The 25,630-nt window shown below is 43.6% G+C and overlaps 1 protein-coding gene across 2 annotated transcripts in view; it reads right to left on the bottom strand.

The window, feature by feature from the left end:
- igdcc3 (immunoglobulin superfamily, DCC subclass, member 3) overlaps positions 1-25,630 on the bottom strand; it is a 191,934-nt gene that overhangs the window by 65,131 nt on the left and 101,173 nt on the right. For both annotated transcript variants that reach the window (XM_073033203.1, XM_073033204.1), the window contains 2 exons: positions 12,073-12,217; positions 8,185-8,315 (listed from right to left, as the gene is read on the bottom strand). In XM_073033203.1, the coding sequence (XP_072889304.1) occupies positions 8,185-8,315; positions 12,073-12,217 (276 nt within the window). The remainder of the gene's footprint in view (positions 1-8,184; positions 8,316-12,072; positions 12,218-25,630) is intronic.

The raw sequence follows: 25,630 nt of genomic DNA, 5'->3' as shown, positions 1-25,630 counted from the left end.
CATACTTTGATAATGAATGTTCTTTGAATCTTTGTACTACTACCACAAAACAAAAACTTTCAGGACGTATGTCAGTCAACTGATTCTGATTCTGGAAGCAGTTGAAGTTTTGGTCCGAGACCCTTCATGAGGACTGGCTACATTAAAATACAAAATGAGGCCAGGGCTGAGGTCCGAGTCCTGTATAGATGCTGCCCGAGTTGCTGAATCCCACAAGGAGTCCACACTCCAATGACAGCCTAACACCGGGCTTTGAAGCACTTAACATAATTATCCACATGTAATGAAAACCCAGAATTGGGGGTACACACAGTGAACGCTAACAGCTACCCTGCAAAATCTGGGCCGATATCTGTCAAGCAGTGGGACGTAATTATATTGCAGCACCTCACTGGCAAGCAGCCTGACCCTACAAACACATCCAGGTCGGCATAATAAGGGGGTGCTTCTTCTACTGTGTGATTGTGGTACTGCGAGGTGTGATAAATGAAATGCGAGAAGGTGTACTTGACCACAAATCAATCCAACCCAACACTAAAATGGTAATAATTGAAAGTGGTTGATAACGTTTGCAGAGAACATTTTAAAATAATGAAACCCTAGAATTGTCACTTGGTGAATTAAATTCACATTGTTGTCAGGTCCATCTGATTATTTGAATTATTTATGCTGTTCGAAAAGCCTGTAGCACAGGGAACACCAGAAGTGAATGCTTAATTCTATCCACAGCCTGTGGGGGAAGACATATGAGGACCGAGTGATAAACATCAGTACCACCCCCCATCCGCTCTCTTTGGAATCTCTTTCAGGCAGCCAGCAACTAGTTAGATGTCAGCTCTGTGATCGTGAGTCATCTGACAAGAAGAACAAAAGCAGAGCCTGACATCGGCACGGTGAGAATGTGGCTCTCTGGGGGGACGATGGCAGAATGCATGCAAATAAAACGTGCTTCTTGCTGCAGTCATCAAGTGAATCAGCCCTTCGGCCCAGCTTATCCAGGCAGACCAAGATGGTGTTCCAAGCTGGTCCCATTCTGCTCCATATCCAGACTTCAGCCTCTAAATTTATTTTTCTATATAGAATTATTTATTCTTTACCTTTGTTCAATGTTGTTATTTGTTGCACGTTGCGCCAACATCACAGAAAATTCCTAATATAGTGGGTTCCGGTTATTTTGCACACAACTGGGAGCAGTACCTTTTGGCCCAACTAAGCAGCGGCCCAAATTAGCCAACGTTTAATGTAAGTAAAATAAAGGTATAAAAAGAGACAAAGTACTGTTTAACTGAGTAACAAATTATGTACTTAAGTGAAATACAGAAGAAATTAGAACATTATCAATACTATTGCAGTACTATAAAACTGTGTATTAGTTCCTAATAGTTATCAATGAAGGAATTCATCCAATCCAGTGATTTTTGATTGACTGTAGGTGAATAAAATCAGTGCACACACCTAGTGCAGATAATAGACTCCCCTTCCTAAAATGTTATCAATGACTGCATCCTCCAAATATTCATTTTCATTGTAACATTCCAGATGATTGTCGATACCTTCAAATTCTTCAAAGCTCCCAACTTGTTGAAGTAGTGAAATCGATTTTCATTCCCGGCCATTTCTGGCCTCTCCAAGGCTGACTGATAAAACTGCAGGGAGCCAAACAATCCTAAAAGGTCTTACTGCTTATTTCTCGCCAGCTACCAGTAACAAAAATCACTGCTTTTTGAACACAAATACACATAAGTGAGGCTACTTAAAAAACCATTTGCTCTAAACACAGTGTAGTGTCTAATGGCCAGACAAGTGCACTAACTAATGCTAGCTAGAAATCGTTTTACGATAGTTTGCTGTCCCAATTAAGTGGCATAATGTCCCAAATAAATGAAGGGAATCCCAAATATTTCTCAATTAGATTTTGTTCTTTATGAGTTGTCCCAAATAAGCAGCTGCCCGGTATAACCGATGGCTCAATTAACCAGAATCCATTCTCCTTGTAAACGTAAACGGCAAATAAATTTGATCGTTGAGTTGCCTGTGTTTGGATGATGGTCTGGATGGTAAAACCAAACGTTTAAGTCCAAATCATAGCAGATCTGAAGATAGAAGACTGAAGGTCAAAGACTATAGCTACAGGCCCAAAGGAGTCACAAGGACCCAGGTCAGAGGGGTTGGAGGTCTGTGTGAGTCAGGAATTCAGGTCCAAAGGTTCAACCAATGACTGTTGACTCCTGGGGCAAAATTTGAAGTTGGATGCCTGGAGGCAGCTTACCCTGAGGTTGGAGGCCTGCCTGGTGTGCAAGTGGGTGGGTGGTTGGTAGACTGGGAAAGTAATTTATTTTGCTGTTGTTGCTACTGCCCGTGTTGTTCTGCTGAAGGTTGTGGGCATGCTGTGTTGGCTATTAAATATGTGGCGATATTTGCGGGCTGCCCCCAGCATGTCTCTGGGTCAATAGTTCAATGGTTCAATTTAATATCAAGATACAGCCTGATATTCATACTCTTCACAGACATTTACGAAACAGAAAAAACCCCAAAGAATGAATGACAGAAACATTAGTACCCCAAAGCATCCCCTCCACTTGCACCTTCCAAAGCACCACCCCCCCCCCCCCCCACCACACACGCAATAGCAATCGATTTTGATCAAAAACTATTGTCCATCCCATCACTCTGGTATCTCAGGCCGGCTCTCTCTCACTAGTGAGAGAAAGAGAGGTCACTCCTGCAACGAGAGTGGAAGACCAACAGCTTGCTGTTTCGATGTTGGGTGTCAAAACTTTACTATACGTTTCAAAGTACGTGTGATACGTAAATCTGAATCTGAAGCTGAAAGCTTTGGAGCAGCTTACTGAAGAGCAGGCAAAATGTGAGGAGCAGCCCCTTCCAATTCCACAAAAGAGTGTGCAGTCTCTAAATTCAAGACGATAAGACTTATTAGGCTCACACCTTGGAACGGTAAGGCCGTTTTATGAGGAAAGATTGGACACATTGCAGTTTTGAAGACTAAAATCCAACATCCTTAAAGCAGATAAGAAAGACTTAACACATGGATCTTATATGCTTTGAGGATGTTGCATTTTAACAGGGTGGGAATAGGTCAGATCAGGAGGGTATAGCACTGCTGGTCATTGCTATAAATAAGGGGTTTCCCTCTTAAGACAGGGATAAAGCAAAATGCTTTCTCTCAGAGAGTTACACGTTTGGAACTCAAAAGACATGGAAACAAATATTTTTATGGAAGAGACAGAAAGAGAAGTGGGTGAAAAGTTCCCTTGTGTAGTTGGAATCAAATGGTAGAATCATTCCAAAGGTAGAAGATGCCTACTTACGTTCCCAGTTCATTGGGAAAAAAGGCAGGTAGCTAAAAGCTGGTCAAAATGGTAGATTTTTAAAATGACTGGTATAGGAAAAGAAAGGTCCTTGGAGAGACTAAGGTCTAGCATCTAGTTTGCAGGATGGTGGAATGATTAAAATCAGGGATGTGCAAGGACAAAGTAATGGAAGTTCTAGAGGATCACTGAGATGGTTGTTGGCTGCAGCTACTGGGAGCAATGAAGCCTTGGAGAGATTTGAAAATGAGGAAGAGAATTTTATAATCAAGGCAATGCCAAACTAGTAGCAATTTGCTAGGGCTTACAGTCTGCTCAGCAGTTGGTGCTGGACGTCTGTACATACACTGTTAAATGGAAAGTGCAAGACTTCCTGACAGGCTCAAAGAGAGATTCAGTCCAAACTCATTGCCCTTGTGCTCCCCATGGGATCGAGCCATGGAGCAAAGACTTGTGTGACTTCTCTAGGTTTTTGTTAAAAATTGCCTCTTGGTCACTGTGTCAGCTTCTTCGGATTTCCGTGGGGACTGATGGCAAAGGGAAAAGTAAGTTTGCAAATTAATTTGCTATTGTGCTTTAACTTCATCCATCTTAAGTATATTTTAAAAGCTAATAATGCTTAATACTTTATTTCAATGTTAGCAGTTTTTAACAATACATCTGACTGCCAAAGACAGTTAAAAACTATTCCCGGGTAATGAACAGGTTTTATTTTTACAGATGACCATAAGTTAATTTTTTCCAAAAGTCAGAAAAAAAACCCAAAAAACAGTCAATATGGTAACTGTATCACCACAGTATTGTAAAGAATAGCATCAATAAAAGACTGATAAGACAGAGCAATTATTAAATGACAGACAGACAGACAGACATACTTTATTGATCCCGAGGTAAATTGGGTTTCGTTACAGCCGCACCAACCTGGAATAGTGAAGAAATATAGCAATATAAAACCATAAATAATTAAATAATAATAAGGTAATCATGCCAAGTGGAAATAAGTCCAGGACCAGCCTATTGGCTCAGGGTGTCTGACACTCCGAGGGAGGAGTTGTAAAGTTTGATGGCCACAGGTAGGAATGACTTCCTATGATGCTCAGTGTTACATCTCGGTGGAATGAGTCCCTGGCTGAATGTACTTCTGTGCCTAACCAGTACATTATGGAGTGGATGGGAATCATTGTCCAAGATGGCATGCAACTTGGACAGCATCCTCTTTTCAGGCACCACCTTCAGAGAGTCCAGTTCCACCCCCACAACACCACTGGCCTTATGAATGAGTTTGTTGATTCAGTTGGTGTCTGCTACCCTCAGCCTGCTGCCCCAGCACACAACAGCAAACATGATAGCACTGGCCACCACAGCCTCGTAGAACATCTTCAGCATTGTCTGGCAGATGTTAAAGGACCTCAGTCTCCTCAGGAAATAGAGGTGGCTCTGACCCTTCTTGTAGACAGCCTCAGTGTTCTTTGACCAGTCCAGTTTATTGTCCATTCGTTTCCCCAGGTATTTGTAATCCTCCACTATGTCCACACTGACCCCTTGGATGGAAACAGGGGTCACCGGTGCCTTAGCCCTCCTCAGGTCCACCACCAGCTCCTTAGTCTTTTTCATATTAAGCTGCAGATGATTCTGCTCGCACCATGTGACAAAGTTACCCACCGTAGCCCTGTACTCAGCCTCATCTCCCTTGCTGATGCATCCAACTATGGCAGAGTCATCAGAAAACTTCGGAAGATGGCAAGACTCTGTGTTGCAGTTGAAGTCCGAGGTGTAGATGGTGAAGAGAAAGGGAGACAGGACGGTCCCCTGTGGAGCCCCAGTGCTGCTGACCACTCTGTCTGACACACAGTGTTGCAAGCGCATGTACTGTAGTCTGCCAATCAGGTAATCAATAATCCATCACACCAGGGAAGCATCCACCTGCACCACTGTCAGCTTCTCACCCAGCAGAGCAGGGCGGATGGTGTTGAATGCACTGGAGAAGTCAAAAAACATGACCCTCACAGTGCTCGCCGGCTTGTCCAGGTGGGCGTAGACACGGTTCAGCAGGTAGACGATGGCATCCTCAACTCCTAGACGGGGCTGATAGGCAAACTGGAGGGGGTCTAAGTGTGGCCTAACCATAGGCCGGAGCTGCTCTAGAACAAGTCTCTCCAGGGTCTTCATGATGTGGGAGGTCAATGCCACCGGTCTGTAGTCATTGGAGCCACTAGGGCGTGGTGTCTTCAGTACAGGAACGAGGCAGGACGTCTTCCACATCACAGGAACCCTCTGGAGACTCAGGCTCATGTTGAAGACATGGTGAAGTACTCCACATAGCTGGGGGGGCACAGGCTTTGAGCACCCTGGGGCTGACACCATCCGGGCCTGCAGCCTTGCTTGAGTGGAGACGTTTCAACTGTCTTCTCACCTGTTCAACTGTGAAGCCCACCGTGGTGGTTTCAGGTGAAATAACTCTGACATTCATAAGAATGAAAGCATGCATCTCCAGCACACTTTTGTATATAATAATATTTTGGCAGCACATATGTATGTAGGGATGTCTAAAATTCAAAGTTCAAATTAAATTTATTAGCAAAGTGCATATACTGTATATTACCAATTACTACCTTGAGATTCATTTTCTTGTAGGGATTTACAGAAAAATAAAGAATTACCAGAGAATTTCAAAGAAACTATACTTAAACAGTGATTGCGAAAAAGCTAATGTGCAAAAGAAGGTAAACTGCAATTTTTTTAAAAAACTGAGAACATGAGTTGTAAAAGAATTCTTGAAAGGTCATAGAATCAGTTTAGAGTTGTGGTCAGTGAAGTTATCCATGGTGGTTCAGAGCCTGATGGTTGTAGATTCCAAGTAATAGCAGTTCCTGAACCCGGTTAGGTTGGCCTGTAACAATCTTCTACGACCCACAGATCTGGGGTGGACTTTCCTGGTTGTCGGGGTTTGGGCTTTCCAGCTGCCGACACTGGTAACCCTGCCACTGATACACCCAGGATGCCAGAACCTGCTGATGCCCGCCACCTCTGGCTCTGGCTATCACGGCACAGCTGAGCAGCAGGCAGCTGGAGTGAATCTGCGAGAGCAGATGCCCACAGCCGACGTGAGAGGAACCTGACCTCACAACCAAATCATCGCTGGAAAATGCCTGCCTATCGGTGTGGGAACAGGACAATCTCAGCTTTTTGGCTGCTGCTGTCTCACTCACACGCACGTCACTTGGGTTTACACGCAAGGCCTGAGTTTGGCAGCTGTCACATTCTGGGGGCTACAAGTTTAAGTTCCCTCGAAGTTCACCTTACAAGTTTCAAAACCTTTTCCTCTGAGGAGATTGCGAAGTCTTAACAGGATCACAGTGAGCCGGAATTACCAGCAGCGGGCACTAAGACCCAGGAGGAAAAGCAGACTAGCGGTCTAAAAATACTTAGCCTTTTCACATTTAACTGGACACCAACGACAAGAACCAAAGGTCAAAGGCCAATAAGAAATCCACTGAGGAGCATGGGAGAGGTACAGGAGGGCAACTCGTGCATTCCACACCAGCGTCAGGAGAGTTGGTGGAATGAGAGGAGGACAAACAAATAGTCTGCGTCTTCCATCAGGAGTGTGGGAGCCTTCCTCTGCTTTGCTTAAACCAGGGTTCACTCACACCCTGATAACCATTTTAAAAACCCCTTTCAGGCTGACGATTGTGAAGTTATTTCACTGCAGATTCTGTTATGTCAAGTGCAGGGGTGAGACAGTGAGCCTTACATAACAGTGAATACAAGCAGGCTGTTTCTAGGACACATGAATAGTCCTGCTGTGCTGGGACAGGCAGTCTGTGCAGATTATGCATATTAATGATTTGGTAATGTGCTGCGCTCATCTCTGAAATTCTAATATTAGAAACAATTAAGTACTGCTCTCAAATCAAATACCTCAGGGAATTATGCGAGTGCAAATTTGATGAGATGTGATTTGACAGAACTGAGATGAACCCTCCTGTAGCACTGGCTTGCAATGAAGCCCTATCCCCCTCCCCCCCCTTCCTTCGGTTAACCCATGGAATGGTCGAAGCATTGTGTGTACATGCAGATATGAAACTTGTATTCGATACAATGCCAATCTGACTGGACTGAGGAATCCAAAGCACTAAGGCCAGAAAATACAAGCACCAGATAGTCTCAGGCAACAAGCCATAATATCTGAGGTATTCCCATTCCGACATGTCAGTCCATGGCCTCGTCTACTGCCGCGATGAGGCCACACTCAGGTTGGAGGGCCAACACCTTATATTCCACCTGGGAAGCCTCTAACCTGATGGCATCAACATCGATTTCTCCAGCTTCCGATTATTGACCCCTCCGCTCTTTCGCCATTCCCCTTTCCTTCTCTCACCTTATCTCCTTACCGGCCCATCACCTCCCTCTGGTGCTCCTTCCCCTTCCCTTTCTTCCATGTCTACTGCCCTCTCCTATCAGATTGACCCTTCTCCAGCTCTGTATCTCTTCCACCAATCAACTTCCCAGCACCCCTCCCCTCTCATGGTTTCACCTATCACCTACCACCCTGTGCTTCTTCCTCCCCTCCCCCACCTTCTCATTCTGATTTCTGATCCTTTTTCCCCCCAGTCCTGATGAAGGGTCCCGGCCCAAAACATCGACTGTTCACTCTTTTCCACAGACGCAGCCCGGCCTGCTGAGTTCCTCCAGCACTTTGTGCGTATTGCTTTGATTTCCAGCGTCTGCGGCTTTGGTTCCAACGTACCAGCCCCAGTGGGCCACACGGACTCGGGAGATGTCACTCGCTGATCAAGGGAGATGCAAAAACGGTCGGTCAAAAAGAAAATGCCCCCAGGCAGTCGGCACCAACCTGACACAGTAAGGCTGGCTTCCTCGCTATGCCTTGTGTTGGCGGTGTTGGCGGCCACACAGTGGTATATCCCACTGTCCTCTTCACCCACTCGCGTAATCTGGAGGACACCCGTCGGCAGGAAGGTAAACCTGGAAGATGAGTGGGGAAAGTTCGGTTAAGGTTTTTTAAAAAATATATTTAAATATTTATCTCTTTATGCTCCAGTCCTGTGGTTGTAAAGGCCAGCAGTCCATTAGCTTCTTAAAATACTTTTAGAGCATGGAATTGGCCCTTCCATCGCTTTGTGCCACATCACCCCAGCAACTCCACAACCCCAATTAAACCCTAACCAAATTACAGTTCAATTTCTATGATCAATTAGCCTACCCGGTATGTCTTTGGACTGTGAAACCGGAGAACCAGGAGCAAAGCCAGGCATTCCACCGGGAGGCCATACAGAGACTTTCTACAGAACGGCGCTGGAACTGAACTCCCCCCTCCCGAATGCCCCGAGATGTCATAGCGTCACAGGAAGTCTCTGTATGTCCCACCGAGGCGCCAAGGTTCCTCCAAGAACAGGCGTTCAACGCAACACAGAATCCGACGATATGAACCTGGCGGTCTTTGTTCCCACGTAAACCAGAGATGATTTCATTTTCCTCATGAAGATATGAAAATGAGAACCACACAGTGGAGTTGTTAGTGACCTACCTCCACATCATTGTCGCTTCCCAGTATCCCTGGAAACATCAGTCTCAGATTTAAAATTAAAACCTAATCTTGCACCCTGTTTGCAATAGGGTGTCGTTACAAGACTGAGTTATAATTCTAATTATGAAGTTTGATCTTCCGCATGGGGTTCATCAGCCTTGGAGGGCAACCCATCTAGGAGAAGGAAGACTCTGATTTTAAACCTCTGCTGCCCTACGGCCATACCCACCCATGGGAAAAGCTTCAGGAGTAAACCCCGAGGAAGAAATCCAGAGCCGGGGTTCCTAAGGCAGTTGTTTACAACTTCACTCTGGCAACCTCTGCGACGACACTGGTACCAAGCTGTATCGGCGCTTGCCCTTCCCCTGGACTACATCAGTGACGTGGAGAGGGAGGACCCGCTGCATGGGCAACAGCTGGTTCTTCAAATCTTCCTGCCCAAGAGAGGACACAGTCCTCCAGAGGCACAAACCCACGATCCCCTGGGATCGATGGCTGCCTACTACTACTTCTGCATGGTGCTGCCAGAAAGGCCTGGCTTTAAACAATGTGTCCTTGTCCCACAACCTCCTCACAATGTACACACTTTTGCTCCATCTCCACCAGTCAATTCCCTTAATCTCACATGATGCCTTAACCCTCCACATTTCAGAGAACTTGAACCTACTTCTCCCCACAATTTCACTTAAATTTCGCTCCCTTCAAAGTCACTGTATCCTTCCCCGAGAGTCAGGACTGTAATAATTATTCAATCAATGCCTTCTAACAGAATTTCCATCTCTTTCTGCTCCAGTCCTGTGGATGTAAAGGCCAGCAGTCCATTAGTTTCTTAAAATATTTAGTGAATCGATCCATGCCTAAATTTAAACAGTACATGGATGCAAGGACAACCTATTTAAATCTATTCTAAACATCTCAGTCTATTACACATGGCTGCTTGCATCTATTCTGATGCATTAATCCTATCTACATCTCTGAGTTGATAATGCTTCACCTTAAACATCTCCAGGTACAAGGATTTCAGCTTTCATACTTTCTGATATTTTGTGCTTTAAATTGGGAAATATGTAAATGTAATGACAGCTTCCTCCATCAAATGGTGCTGATGTACCCTGTCCTTTGGTTTGTATGGGATTTTGTAGTTTTATTTATTAATCTCTCCTTTTGAAAGTTACCATTCACCTTCTTTCAAAATATTTTTCATGTGAATCTAATAGATATTCAATTTGGTATAAAAGTAAATCTTGGAACTAATTTAACATAATCGCAGCCAATCCAAATCCTACCCACCACATCCAATCCAAAACCATACCCATCCAACATCAGCCAATCCAAACCGCACCTAACTACAGCCTATCAAAACCCTACCCTCCCAATTTCAGCCAATCCAAACCCCACCCAAGGTCAGCCAATCCAAACCATACCTAACCATAGTCATCATAAACCCAACTCAACCACTCCAAATCCCACCCAACCACGGACTGCACAAAAATCACAGTCAAATCAAGCCCCACCCAATCACTATCCAAACACAACATATCACAGCCAATCCAAACTCAGCAAATCACAGCCAATGAAAACCTCGCTCAATCACGATCCAAACCCCACCTCACCACAGTCAATCCCAAGCAACACAAACCTCACCCAGTCACTATTAATCTGAACCTAACCCACCATGACTAATCCAAACTCCACCCAACTACAGCCAATCTGAGCCACTGCAACCAATATCTGAGTCACACTGGAACCAATCTGGAACTTACTTTACGAAGGAGAGCAAGGGGGCGCATGGTGCAAGGGAACTCATCAGGACTTTCAATAATAGGGAAAGTTTGCAGAGAAAATGCCAGGGAATGAGACTAACTTCACTGCTAGTACAGTTCCAACAGGCTGAATAGCCCCATTCTGTGGGTGCCTGCTTATTCCTGCAGTTGTCGCTCCAGTTGTGTGAGGTCCTGGCTTCTCGAGCCTATTCTCATACCGCTTGTAGGGTTGGTGTCCGACGTTTGCAGGTCAGCTCGCTGGCCCTGACCTTCCACTCTGCTGAGGGATGCCACCTCCCTGTTAGTGGGTGGAGATCAAACGTCGGCAGGCTAGACGGTGTACACCATCCACAGCTTGTGCACGTAGCACAATCCCTGTCAGCTGAATGGGGCTGTCATAGGAGCACGATCTGAACTTGAGGGGTGGGGGGAAACGGATCCTAAGGGTGACACCTCAGTTTGGTGGGATGGCCATGCTGACAAAGTCTCCAGTAACGGATCTCACAATCCATAGGAAGTAGGTGCGACCACAGGACCATGACGAGCAAATTGCATTGAGCATGAGCCAGTTCATTATTTTCCCCAAATAAACTGAAAGCAAAATGGCACCCACCACACCTTCACTTGATTCATTCTGTGGATATCATCCATTTGATGACAATCACTCTACAATACCCAACAATAGAAGGTGTTGGAGCCTCTGTATTCCTCCATCTATTTGTCAAGTACAGACTCCAATCTAGTCAGGGACCATCTGCCTAAACACTGGCACTCCGGTGCCAACTAATTCTTTGAGCAGAGCTGCTGTCTCTTATAACCAGAGATTCAGCTTCAACCCTGACCTCAGGTACTGTCTGTGTGGAATTTGTAAATTCTCTCTGTGACTGCCTGGGCTCTGGTTTTCTCCCACATCTCAATGAGGTGACGACTGGTAGGTTATCTGGCGTTCTATAAATAGTCCTTAGTCTGTGGGTAAGTCACAGATCCTGAGAGCATCTGACGACAAACAGCAAAACTATAACTCAGGAGCAGTAACCCAAAAGGGAAATGTGGCAAGTCTAGTCTCTCTGGAATTTAATGTAGATTTTGGCCTTGAGTAGAGATTGGGGAGTAGAGATTGTGGAGCTTTGCAGTAACTGTATATTCTGAGGGATGGATTCCAGGCTAAGGATGGATTACAATTATGGAAAATTATGCCTTAAAGGTGGACATTTCATTCATCGCAACCCACCAGCCGAAAGCAATAACTTTCCATGGCAATCCTAATTCCCAGCTCTTGGCCCTGTTGGTTAGACCATGGTAAATATACTCAATGGCCACTTTATTCGGTATGCCGGAACACTTGCTTGTTAATACAAACATCTGGTCTTTTAAGATATTCCCATTTGCTCGTGTTCGACCCATATCCCCCTAAGCCTTTCCTATGACATACCTGTCGTCACTTGGTTCAAGAGGCCTGCGATTCTTCAGCCACATGATCAACGGCTCTGGTAAGCCGTGAATTTGGCACTGAAACCGGGCGACGCCACCCTCCTCCACAACCATCGACTGGGGCTGCACGTGGAATGGCGACAGAGCTGGGGCAGAAGGAGAGTCACCGTTAGGAAAATCGAGCAAAGAAGACAAGTGAGGAGGGCAGTAATTCAGTTTGTGGTTGCCCTGGAAGTGATAAGTTGCTCATTAATATTTCAGCAGCAAAGATATCTGGCTGCACCCAGTCACTGCTACAGCTTGTCTACCTCCTGTGGATCCCAGGGAGGGAGCAAGGCCTATTAGATCGTACATAAACCACCCTGAGATTCCTAAACTACCTGTGGAGATCCATCATATCTGTGTTTCCTCGACAATCAAGATCAATCCCATCAGCAGATACCAACATTAACGTTGTACCTCCTGGAAAGGCTAGAGAATAATGAGAGAGGAATTTCTTACATCCCTAACACCTCCTCTTGTTCCTGTGGGAAACAGAACAAATTAGATAAAAGCTCTCTCCAAAACAGCTGCGTGCCACAGTTACGCACACGGCAAGGTGAAAGGCAATATTGCATATTAAATAATAATGCTTCAGATTTACGGAGCGATTTTTATTAAAGCACCACACCAAAACCAGCAGGTTGCACTTGGGGTTACATATACGGAATGCAAATGGACCATAAATCATTGAGAAATCATAATGGAGGTTCAGAGATAAAGGTAATAATACTGCTGACTACACTGTGTGCTGTATTTCTCAGTGGGGCAACATGGTAGTGTAATGGTTAGCACAATTCCTTACAGTACCAGCAACCCAGGTTCAATTCCCGCCGACATCTATACATTCTCCAAGTGCTCTGGTTACTACCCACACCAGTTGGTAGGTTAGTTGGTCATTGTAAATTATCCCGCGATTGGGTTAAATTGGGGATTTCTGGCCCATGCAACTAATGGTCTGTACTGTAACTCAATAAATAAATAAAACGCTGATATACATTTCTGCCCTGTCACCACGTTATATAGCCCGCCGACGGTGTAGTGGCATCAGCACTGGACTTCAAGGCGAGCGGCTCCGGCCAGTTCCCTGCACGCTTTCCATCCGTGCTGGGTCGAGCGTCGAGCTAGCAACGGCCTCATAAAAAACGGACAAAATGCTGAAGAAACGGCAAGGTTGCTGCCCGACGCGACACAAGGCGCGGAGGGGAACAACTATCCACCGTCTATCACACTGCGCACTATACTGTTATATAGTTCTCTAAAGTTATTGTTTTCTATACTGAACTACTCATAGCCAGACTGATGTGCACCACATTGTTCATTATAACCAAACTGCACACCAGAACACATTATCGTACACATCTCTGCTCATCGAAGTGCTTCACTCTACACCTCACTGTTCAGCATTCTGCCCCGTCATAAACTGCACTGCTCCCCATTACATTCAATTATATGGAAAGTAACACTCTAGTGTGCGACATATTGCTCTCTGTGATTCACTACACTGCTCCTGATAACGTCTTATTATTTACCATCATTCCCACTGTCATACTCACATACAACACAGCACTGAACACATCTAGAAGGATTGTTACCACAAGAAAGCAGCTTATATCATCAAGGGCCTCCACCATCCAGGCCATGTTCGCCTCCTGCTGCTGTCATCGGGAAGGAAGTACCGCAGCCTTAGGTCCCACGCCACCGGGTTCAGGAACGGTTATTACCCTTCAACCATCAAGCTCCTGAACCAGTGCGGGTAACATTGAACTGATTCCATTATCTATGCACTCACTATCAAGGAATCTACAACACATGCTCTCATCATTATTTATTTACTTGTGGTTTTTATTATTAATATTATTGCCTTTTTTGCATGTTTAGCACATTGGCTGTTTGTCAGAATTTGCTTGTGTGTAGTTTCTCACTGATTCTACCATAGTTCCTTGTTCTACAGCGAATGCCTGGAAGACAATAAATCTCTAGCAGCATACGGTGACATATACTTTGATAATAAATTTATTTTGTACATTAAACTTTGAATTGTAAGATTCTGAGATACATACCTGTACCTCTCACTGTACAATACTTATTTACTGCCCTCTATGCCACTGGGGTTCAGGGCAACAATGAAGGTCCTCCATCTCTGTACAATATACTACATTTTATTTTCACCAAAACAGAGCGGAATAGTTAGCTGTAACTACTTTAGATGAGGTAGGTAGGTTTACCATCCTGTTCCTGTGTTAACTTTTACCAGTTAAAATAATATTGGGACATGCAGTAATTGGGAATATTTAACTCTGCGAGAACATTCAATAATTGGGAATGTTTAACCTTGACCCAGGACATGCAGTAATTGGTTATGTTTAACCTTGTCCGGGTACATCCTGCAATTGGGAATGTTTAAATATGGGATATTAAGTGATTTAACTCTTTCCTGGGATATTCAATAACCAGGAGGTTTCAATCTGTCTGGGGATGTGAAGCGATTGGAAATATTTAACATAGTTTAAGGATTTGCAGTAATTAGAGATGTTTACCTCTGCCCCAGGACGCTCTGTAATTGGGAATATTTAACTCTGCCCTGGGATTTGGAGTATTCGGGAATGCTCAACTCTGTCCCAATTTGATTGAGATTGGGAATGTTTTACATTGTCCCAGGACAGATATGTTTGTGAATTTAACTCCATTTTGGGACATGAGGTGGAATGTCTACCTCTATCCTCGGATGTATATGATTGAGATTGTTTCATTGTGTCCACTAACAGTCACGTTGGTGAATTTGCAACCCTGTCCGGGGTCAGACAAGTTTGGAGGTGTTTAATTCCGTCTGGGGACATTCATGTTTGGGAGTGTGTTGCTGGGGCAGTGGTGAAAATGTTAGATGCCCTGCAGCACAAAGAGCTATGCGATCAAAATCTCTGCCTTTTTCCAAACAGCAAGTAAAAAAAAACGAAGCACTAATTTTATTAAACTAACAGCATTATATCCACATCAGTCCTTAATCTGAACAAAAAACAATTTCAAAGGCCCCATGTAAACAACCATGTAATGCAAAAATTGAATTATAATCACTTTAAGAAATGCTTTGAAAAACTAAAGGATATAACTCTCCCGACTTGGAACAGTCAGTGCTGGTGATAAATAAGAGCTTAGGGCACAGTCTTGACCTGCACACTGACACGTTACAGCAACCTTTTAAGGCCTCAGTTTTCATTTATCAAGCTCTGTAAACACCCACTCAAAAATTCTCTTACTTCATCAGTCAATTTTGGGCAAGACATTCAAGCCACCCTATATTACTGCAGCTCAGATGAAATGATTGTCCATTGATTAGTTGGGAGTTAGAAGATTGTGGATTTATCCCTTACATAGGAAGCGCGCGCGCACACACACACACACACACACACACACACACACACACACACACACACACACACACACACACACACACACACACACACACACACACACACACACACACACACACACACACACACACACACACTTATGTTTGTACTAAACACTGCAAGCGAGAGTGTTTCTTTCACCAGTCTGTTGGCACAGTTCAGCAGTGCTTTGCCTTGAATTTATATAAGCATATAAAACATTTGTTGCCCTGAAGCATCAGGAACAAACCTGAGAGGCAACGATTGAAATCTCTGCCAACTCACAAACAGCAAGTACGTCTCCAAGCCTTTTGATCGAATTCTGCACAAGCCAAGGGACTAATTCTATTAAAATAATAGCATTATTCACTTTGGTAACTGACCACATTCCCTGTTTCAGAAAAGGAAAGGGCAGTTAGTGTTTGAAACGCCCTGGCAACGCAAGAGACTGCAGATGCTGGAATAAGGAGCAAGATTCAAAGTTCAAAGTAAATTTAAGTACATAGCCCTCGCAGGCATGCAGAGTACGACAAAAAAATACAACAGAAGCAATTGAAAACTATACACTGATGAAGACTGACAAACAATCAAGACTGACAAGATTGTTGGTGTTATGTATCTCTAAAACATAAAACTAACTAAAACCAAAAAAAAACACGGAGCAACACGCACAAAACACGGAGCTGGTGCATTTTGTGCGTGTTGCTTGAATTTCCAGTATCTGCAGATTTCATCATGTTTGCGTTTTTAAAAAACACAGAACTTGGAATGCGAGTCTAACTTCAATTTTTATTTTAAGTGAGGTGCGCACATATCAAATGGTAGTGCATCATGTATGCAATTCACATTTTTTTTACATATAAAATGTAATTAAACAAGGATGCTTAATGAAATAATATATTTACAATATTACTCAAATAATACTAAAATATTAAATATGCAACACTCCCCCCTGCTTAGCTATAACTCAATATAGAACGCATCTCAACTGTATACAGTGTATATAGTACAACTACTATGCAGCTATCCACAGCAGAGTAACTTTTTAATTTGTCCCACTTAGGCCTAAAGATTTAATCACTGAGGAAGCTTTCTTACTCCTGTGGGATGACGTCTTTCCTGGGGGGGATTTCTCGATTTGGCAAGTGAGACTTGTGGGTGTGAAACAATCTCAGGTCCTAGGCCTCCTCTGAGGTGTTGACTCTGGGACTTCAGGAAGTGGTTCTGACAGCTCTGTCCACCTTTCTTCTCTAACAATTGGCTCTGCTCTCCTCAGCTGATCGATGTGTCGGCTCCAGGTGATATCAGATGCAATCTACACTGTGCAGGAGAGTGGTCTAGTTCTGTCCTGAAACTTTCTAAGTACCCACTTTTGATCAGCTCTGGGCCAGGACGACTTGCCCTGGAGTGAAACATCAAACCTCCTTGTTTGAGGAGCCCTCAGTTTGTCTCAGCTGTTTGTCCTGCGTACTCTTTCTGCAACCTGGTTTGAAGAGGTCCAAGCACAAGCGTGAGGAATGGCCCAGAAGCAGAACAGCTGGTGAGTTGCTGGTTGTGGAGAGGTGCCGCATTGTGACATGCAAGAAGGAAATTGGCAAGCTTCTAATTCAGTATCAGTTTAGCAAGTTGTCCTGACATAGTTTGCAGTGTGTTCTTTAGAATCTGGACAAACACTTTCGCTAAGTCATTTGTAGGTGGGTGGTACGGTGCAGATGAAATATGTCTTCTCCATTCATTTCAGGAATGACTGAAACCGTTACGTCACAAACTGTGGTCCGTTGTCACCGACTAAGTGTTCTGGAACACCAATCTTTGAGAAGGGCCTTCTCAACATATCACCAAGGCTTTCATGGTGGATATTGGGAACACTTTTGGTCACTTTATAGCTGCATCCACTACTGCCAAGAAATTTGTGCCCACGTGCGGTCCAGCAAAATCCACATGAATCCTCTGTAGGCATATCCCAGGGATGGAGAGGCGCTGCTCTTGTCATCTGGATGAGTTGGCATTCCAAACAGCAATCTGCTCGATCTGCTGATCTATCCCAGGCCTCCAGACAAAGCTTCGAGCCATTACTTTCATTTTGATGATGGCTAGGTGACCGGCATGGAACTCCTCCAGCACTTTAGCTCTCGGCTTGGACGGTACAGCAACTTTCAATCCCCACCTAAGGCACCCCAATCAAGGGCAAGGTCATCTCGGTGCTGGTAAAAATCAGGGAACTAGAGTTTCTGTTGCACATTCCAGTCATTTGGTATTGCAAACCTAAGACATTGTGAGGCCATTCCTGGTTTCACTTTGCATCATCTCTGCCGTAAGAGGGAGACTTTCGATTTGCATTAGGGAGAATACATCAGGAGGATCGTCCTCGTTCGTAAATTTTTCAGGAATTTCCTTCTCCAAAGGTAAATTGGACAATCTACATTTCCATGATAAGTTGTCCTCTTGAATTCAATCTTGTAATTGTGTCCTCTAAGAAACAGAGACCGTCCCTGTCTTTGTGCTGCTGCTGTTAGTAGAACACACTTCTGTGGATTGATAATGGACACTGGTGGTTGATGATCAGTAATGAAGGTAAACTGTCTCCCACACAAGTACTGGTTGAAATGTTTTACACCCCAAACCAGACTCAAGGCCTCTCCGTCAATCTGTGTGCATTTTTTCTCTGCAGCAGGAAGGGAACATGATGCAAAAGCTCTAGAGCATTCACTTCCATCCCTCATAATATGTGACATGACTGCACCTATAACTTAAGCGGAAGCATCATAGGCAAGCTTGGCTGGATGATGTGTATCATAGTGTGTGAGTACAATTTTTGACATTTCCATTTTATTTAGTTTTTTGACAGCCACCTCACACTGCTTTGTCCATTGCAATTTCTTCCGGATCTGTATTAATGAGTTCAAGGGGTGGAGCACGGTAGCCAGGTTTGGAAAGAACCTGTTATAGCCATTGACAAATCCTAAAAAGGACTGCAACTGTGACACATCTTTTGTTCTTTGGGCATCCTCCACCACTTGAATTTTCACCGCACACTCGTATAATCCTTGTGCATCAGTCATGTCCGTGCGACCACAGTATGTGATGTTTGGTTTAGAGTTCACAGTTGTTGTGTCGTGCTCTGAGTCCATAATCTTCTAATCTTTTTTAACACTGCCTTGAGAGTTTAGAGATGTTCCTTGTCATCCTTAATGGCAATAACGATGTCATCCAGGTAAGACTGAGAGCCTGGTCAGCCTTGCAGCACCTGGTCCATAGCTTTCGCCAGAGTGCAGGTGCAGATGCTACTCCAAGAATAAGCCTTTTTTTTTTAGCAATAAATCCCTTTCTGAGTGTTTATGATGAGGAAGACTTCTGTTTCTTTTTCCTCCTCCATCTGTCGGTAGGCCTCGGCTAAATCAAGTTTGTTGAAGTGTTTTCCTCCAGAAAGATTTGGAAAGATATCCCCCATCCTAGGCAGGGGGTATTGATCTACTTTCGGCACTGGGTTGACAATGACCTTAAAATCACTTATTCTTCTTGGCTACTGGGACTACTTGCATTGTCCATGGCTCCACTCCAACTTGGAAAGAATTCCTTCAGCCTCTGTTCAATCTAGCTCACTGGCTTCTTTATTACAGATGGTATAAGGAACCGAACTGGTTTCACAAAACTTGGGTGCGCCATTTTCATTTAACACTATTTTACTTTAGATATGTTTGAGCTTTTAATGCAGTCCTTGAGCACTGCTGTGGCATCACCCAGAACCTCTCTGAACTTGCTGTCAGTTGGATTTATTGCCGGGGATGTGGCATGCTAATGCATGAATCTCCAATTAAGTTGTAATTGCCTCAGCCAATCACGGCCCCACAATGCAGGGCCTCCTCTTTTTGCCACATACGAGCCCAATGGGGCTTGTTGGTTGCTGTATTTCACTGTTAGAAATGTCATTCCCACAGAGGTTATCTTTTCTCCAGTATAAGTTCTTAGCTGGATATCTACAGGCTTCAGTTCAGAATCTTTGAAATGCCGTTTAAACCAATTTTGTGAAATGACTGGAACCGCCAAGCCAGTGTTCAATCCCATTTCAATTATCTTGCCGCTCTCCGCTGGTGTAATCTATATTGCTTACCTATTGTTAGTTTTCACATTGTAAATCTCAAGGCTACGCAGTCCTGTGTCACTCTCATCATTATCAGATTTGTCATCAACAGAATGTAGAATAGTGCTCTTTTTGAAATTGCAACGACTTGTTACTTTTTTTCTCTTCCCTGGCATTCCATTTATTTTTGCCTGCTGACATGCTCTTTGTATGTCTCCTACTTTGTTGAATTTTCTGCACGTTTCACTTTTAAACCTGCATTGGTCAGGTGTATGCGAGTTCCTGACAAACGGTAACGCAATTTGTTCGGCCAGACCGGTATCTATTTTGACATTGTCATGTTGTTCATGCTCACTTTCATTCCTGGCTGCAACTTAGTTATGTCTCTGCTGCTTCCATTGATACAGCTATTTCAACCGGTCTTTGAAATATAAGTTGTGCTTCAGTTAGGAGCCGTTTTTGAATACTTTCTTGTAAATTCCACAAACTAAACAATCTCTCAATGCATCATTAATCCCATTACTGAACTGACAATGCTCAGACAATCTCTTCAATTCAGCCATGTACGCTGAAATGGTCTCCCCTTCCTTTTGATTCCGCTTATGAAATTTAAAGCATTCTGAAATATTGGTTTTGGTTCTGAATGTTCCTGCATTACTTTCATGATATCACAGAGCTCACTTCAGCTGGTTTGGTTGGAGCGGTTAAACTTCGAAGCAAACTTTAAATCCAATGCACTCAGAAAAACTGTCACTCGCTTCTCACTGGCTATTTCATTTGCTTCAAATACTGCTCAATTTGCTTAATATACAAAATCCAGTTATCTGTTGTGAAATCAAATGCATCAATCTTTCCAATGTAGCCCACCAGCTCTGCCCTTTTTTTACGATTATCACCACCCAGTTCTCACCGTTTATGAATCTGTAAATTCTTCTGTTTTCCTGCCTTCCCTTTTGTGAAGAAAATGTGCTGCTTTGAACAAAAAAATGTGCTCCTTTTCTTTTAACTTTGCCGTCTCGCTGCTCTTGTTAAGAAACTCAAATGTCTCACTTCAACAGGCAGGTAGTCGTCTCGGATTCATTTAAAAGAAACTTTGTCACTTTGTAACTCCAAAACATTGAATTAATTAAAAGCAAAAAAAAAGAGCTGGGAACACGAGTGTAACTTTGATTTTAAATGAGGCACGCACCTATCACGTGGTAGGGTCGTGACAAGTGCAATTTACATGAATTAATTATGTATACAAACAAGAATGCTTAATCAAACAATATTTACAATATTACTTAAATGGTACTGAAACATTAAAAACACGATTGTTCAATACACAAATGTAAAGGAGAACGAAATGATTGTTACTCTAGATCTGATGCAGCATAAAAAAACATAATAAGCATAAAAACACAATGAAAATGACTATAAAAGCAATCCTAAACAACATATTTTATAGGTATCTGTTGAGTGTGGCCACATAAGCAAAGGATTCATTTACATATATATAGACTGATTGTATGTACGTAATGTGATGCCGGGAGTATCTGAACATAAGGTGACCCTGACAGGAAAGGATAAAGTGACACAGTGACTCTTGGCAAGAGGAACTCTTCAAGGTAGCAGCAGGACATACGAAACACAGAAGGACAGGAGGTATGAGGTGTGGAGTGTAAGTGCTAAGTGGCAGTGCACGGGAGTGGAAAAGGGGGCTGAGGGGCTGCGGAGAGGGAACGACTGCTGGAGGAACTCAGCACGTCGAGCAGCAACTATGGAGGCAGACAGAGACTTGACGCATAGGGTTAAGACCCCGCATCAGGACGGACAAAAGAACAGTCGATCCACCCTGATGCAGCGTCTAGGTGTGAAATGCCCCAACAGATGCTGCTCAGCCCACTGAGTTCCCCCAGCAGCCTGGTGTTTTGTTCCTGAAACTCTCTTCTGTGCCCTCCAGCAAAGACCCTGGTCACCAGCACGGTCTCACTCCAACACCTTGGGTACCAGTACCACACTATCAAAAATGATGTCCTGATGGTCAAATATAGAATGGAGGTCCCTCCATTCCACTGGTACAAAGCATACCTGAAAATCCACACAGACTGAATCTCTCCTAGTGTCCAGGTGATTGAACAACCAACAGACCTAACCACTAACCACAGCCACCGCTTCACTCTTGCCCAAACTAGACCAGAATACGTGGATCCTTAATCGACTTCTACAGCAGCCTGAGGACCCACTCCCTAGAAGATCGTACTCGACTCAAGTGATCGCACTACTACTACTAGTCTTAAACACCACCAGCACTGGACATAGTGTCTAAATGATTTAAATGGCAGCAGCAATTGCCTTCATGAAGTGTCCACATCTCAAAGTAATTCATTGTGATGTGAAACACTTTAGTGTCATTCTGTACGATGTGCACGATGCGTTCTCAAGCCCGTCCTTCTTGTCAGTGGATGTCACAGTTCCCTTGGTAATTAGACAGGGCTTTCTCTATGTAACTGGAGCCGACTCAGTTTAATTAGTTCAGGGCTGGGAGCCACAAATAATGAGTCACGATTCAAGCTCTCATCGTGCAGCCAGAAGCAGTCCAAAAACAAGTCTTGCTTGGATCACTAAGTTTGCATCATTTTAATCACGCTGCAAATAGTGATCCAGAAAAGCAATTCCTTATGGGGAATAAGCCAGCAGGACATCCCCAACCTTCCAGAGGGCAGTGCTGTTCAGGTACGAAAACTCCTTATCATTAGTCATTGGCACTCCAGCAGGGCAGTATGTGTGTAGTTTTTCATTGGATCTCTTGTATTCCTTTGTTCTACTATTAATGCCTGCAAGAAATGAATCTCAGGGTAGTTTATGGTGACATACAAGTTCTTATACGTTAAGGAACATTTATTACCTCTCAATCATCAGGTTCTTGAACCAAAGAGAATAACTTCATTTGCCCCATCACTGAAATGTCCCCAGATGTATGGACTCACTTTCAAGGACTCTTCATCTCATGTTCTTGATACTTATTGGTTATTTATTATTACTATTTTTTTCTTTTTGTATTTACACAGTCTGTTGTCTTTTGCACACTGGTTGAATGCCCAAGCTGGTGCAGTCTTTTGTTGATTCTAATATGGTTATTATTCGATAATGTGTGTTGGCGCATGGCCAAGTGGTTAAGGCATCCATCTAGTTATCTGAAGGTTGCTAGTCCAAGCCCTGGCTGAGGCTTGTGTGTGCGTCTTTGAGCAAGGCACTTAACCAACCACACATTGCTCTGCAACGACACCGGTGCCAAGCTGTATGGGTCCTAATGCCCTTCCCTTGGACAACATTGGTGGCATGGAGAGGGGAGACTTGCAGCATGGGCAACTGCCAGTCTTCCATACAACCCTGCCCAGGCTTGCGCCCTGAAAACTTTCCAAGGTGCAAATCCATGGTCTATCGAGACTAACGGAAGCTCACCTACCTATTCGATAATGGACTTACTGAGTATATCCCATGGGAAAATAAATCTCAGGGTTGTATGTGGTGACATATATGCACTTTGAAAATAAATTTACTTTGTAATTTTGAACTTTGAGTAAAGAACATTAAGATGAACACTCCAAAGCATTCCCATACTCCCATGAAATATCCCAAAGTAATTTGTATCAATAAAGTAAATTGGAAATATATCATTTATTTTTAAAACTTAGAGATAAGGCCCAGTAACAGGCCCTTCCAACTCAATGAGGCCGTGACACCCAATTTCACCCATGCGACCAATTAATCTACTAACCCATAGGTCTTTGGAGTCTGGGAGGAAAGCCACATAGTGACGGGGAGACCGTACAAATTCTTACAGATAACACGGGAATTGAGCCTGAGTTGCTGGCACTGTAATGGCGTGACGCTATTGCTGTTGTCCACAATAATGTAATCCCAACCAGTTAATTTATTTTAAAAGTGATTTCGGTTGATTGTTCTGGAATCCCAAAATTACACTCTTGTACTTCTTAAAAATACTGAGATGTGCCCGTTTGATATCTCAGTCAAGTGACGGTCACATGGACTGATTCCTGTGCTCATCTCTCCAGAGTGGAATTTGACCCTGTAGTCCTTGACCTGGGGGTGACAATGCTACACTGAACTAGGGGTGACTTCCAGATTTCATCCTCAGGAAATCAACGGAGCAGCCTGGGACTTTTGTACCTGCACACTGCCAACAACAGTGGCAGCACGGCAGTATAGCAGTTTAGCGTAAAGCTATTATAGTGCCAACGATCTAGGTTCAATTCCTGCCGCCTTCTGTAACGAGCTTGTATGTTCTCCCTGTGTGGGTACACTGGTTTACTCTCACAGATAAATGGGTTAATAGGTTAATTGATCACATAATCTAACTGGGCGGTGCGGGCTCCTTGGACCGCCTGTAACTGTGTTCTATTGCTACATAAAAATAAATAAATAAAACAAAACCAACAACTATCATACATCTTGTAACATAAACAGCAAAAAAAAAAATCCAAAGGCAATTCACAGGAATGAAAAAGGCAGTAAGTGGCATTTGGACAGGACAGGAATAGGGGGATTTGAACCTAATGCAGGGAAGTGGGAAAAGCGTAGAAAGGGATCACAGTTGGCATGGACAAATTGGGTAAAGAGGCCTGATTCTGCTCTGTATAGCTTTATGGTTCTAATCCACTAAAGGGCTTATTAGAGCAGAGGCCACATCAGTCAGAGAACACTTTGATGAGAGAGAGCTGGAGAAGTTTGTGAAGATAATTCCAGGGCTCTGAAGATTGGTAATAGAGCTCCTCAAAAGCTGCCAAAATTAAGCAGCATAGACAACCCAGAAAATTGTAAATCTCAACCTTTCCCTGCCCCGATTTGCATGTCAGAACTGCTGTAGGCCTCCACTAGAGTGTCCTCAGGCTTCAGCCTGCCCGGGCATAGTTCACCATCTCTACCACCCGATTTCTGAATGGACATTACGTCCATGAGCACTACCTCACTACTTTTGTTTTATTTATAAAAAGGGCCCACAGAATCACTGGGGACCCAAGTCATTCCAACCACAATCTATTCCAACTGCTACCATCTGGGAAGTGGTACCGCAGCATAAAAGACAGGACCGGCAGGCTCAAGGACAGCTTCTTCCACCAGGCCGTCAGACTGATGAACTCACACTGATTTGAGTTTACTCTATATTACATTAACTGTTCTGTTTACTCTGAATTATTATGATTGCACATTGCACATTTAGATGGACACGTAACATCAAGATTATTACTCCTCATGTATGTGAAGGATGTATGAATAAAGTCAATTCAATTCATTACTTACTCGATTAACTGTTTTAAATATTTTTTTTTCTCTCAGTTTCTCTATTATTATGTATTGGATTGTACTGCTGCCACAAAAACAACATATTTCATGCCATATGCTGATGATATTAAACCTGATTCTGATTCCCATAGCCCTCTAGTTTTCTTTTATCCATGTGCCGGCTGGTGGTGTACTGGCATTTGCACCGGACTTCAACGCAAGTGGTCCTGGGTTCGAATCCAGCCGGCTCCTTGCACACTTTCCACCCATGCTCAGCATTCTGCGTAAAAAAAAACACTTACCTCTGACATCCTCCCTGTACTTTCCTCCAACCACTTTAACATTATACCCCCTCTTATTAACCACTTCTGCCACGGGAAAAAGCCTCTGGCTAACCATTCTATCAATGCCTCTTATCATCTTATACATCTCTATCAAGTCACCTCTCATCCTTGCCTGCAAAAAGTAAATGATCTGCGAAAAGAAATGGCCTATTTTAATCTTCTGAGAAAAGAAAAATAGTGATTGGATTTGGTGATCTGGAAGAAAGACCAGACTGGTTGTCAGAGTAATATTATAACCTAAGTTAGTGCTCAATAGTTTCTTCTTGTCTGGGCATTCCTTCCTTGGATATTAAGAAACATTTCACTCGCCAGATTTGACATGAACAGCACAAATGCAAGATGTCTCCTTCTGATCGAAGGTGAGGGAAAATAAATGCAAGGTAGTGGTGAAATGAACTGCCCGCCTTCTTTGTAATACTG

This window comes from Hemitrygon akajei, chromosome 30 (assembly GCF_048418815.1).
Source record: "Hemitrygon akajei chromosome 30, sHemAka1.3, whole genome shotgun sequence".
NCBI lineage: Eukaryota > Metazoa > Chordata > Chondrichthyes > Myliobatiformes > Dasyatidae > Hemitrygon > Hemitrygon akajei.
The sequence above is the reverse complement of the archived record's forward strand: the minus strand, read 5'-3'. Positions and strand labels throughout refer to the sequence as shown.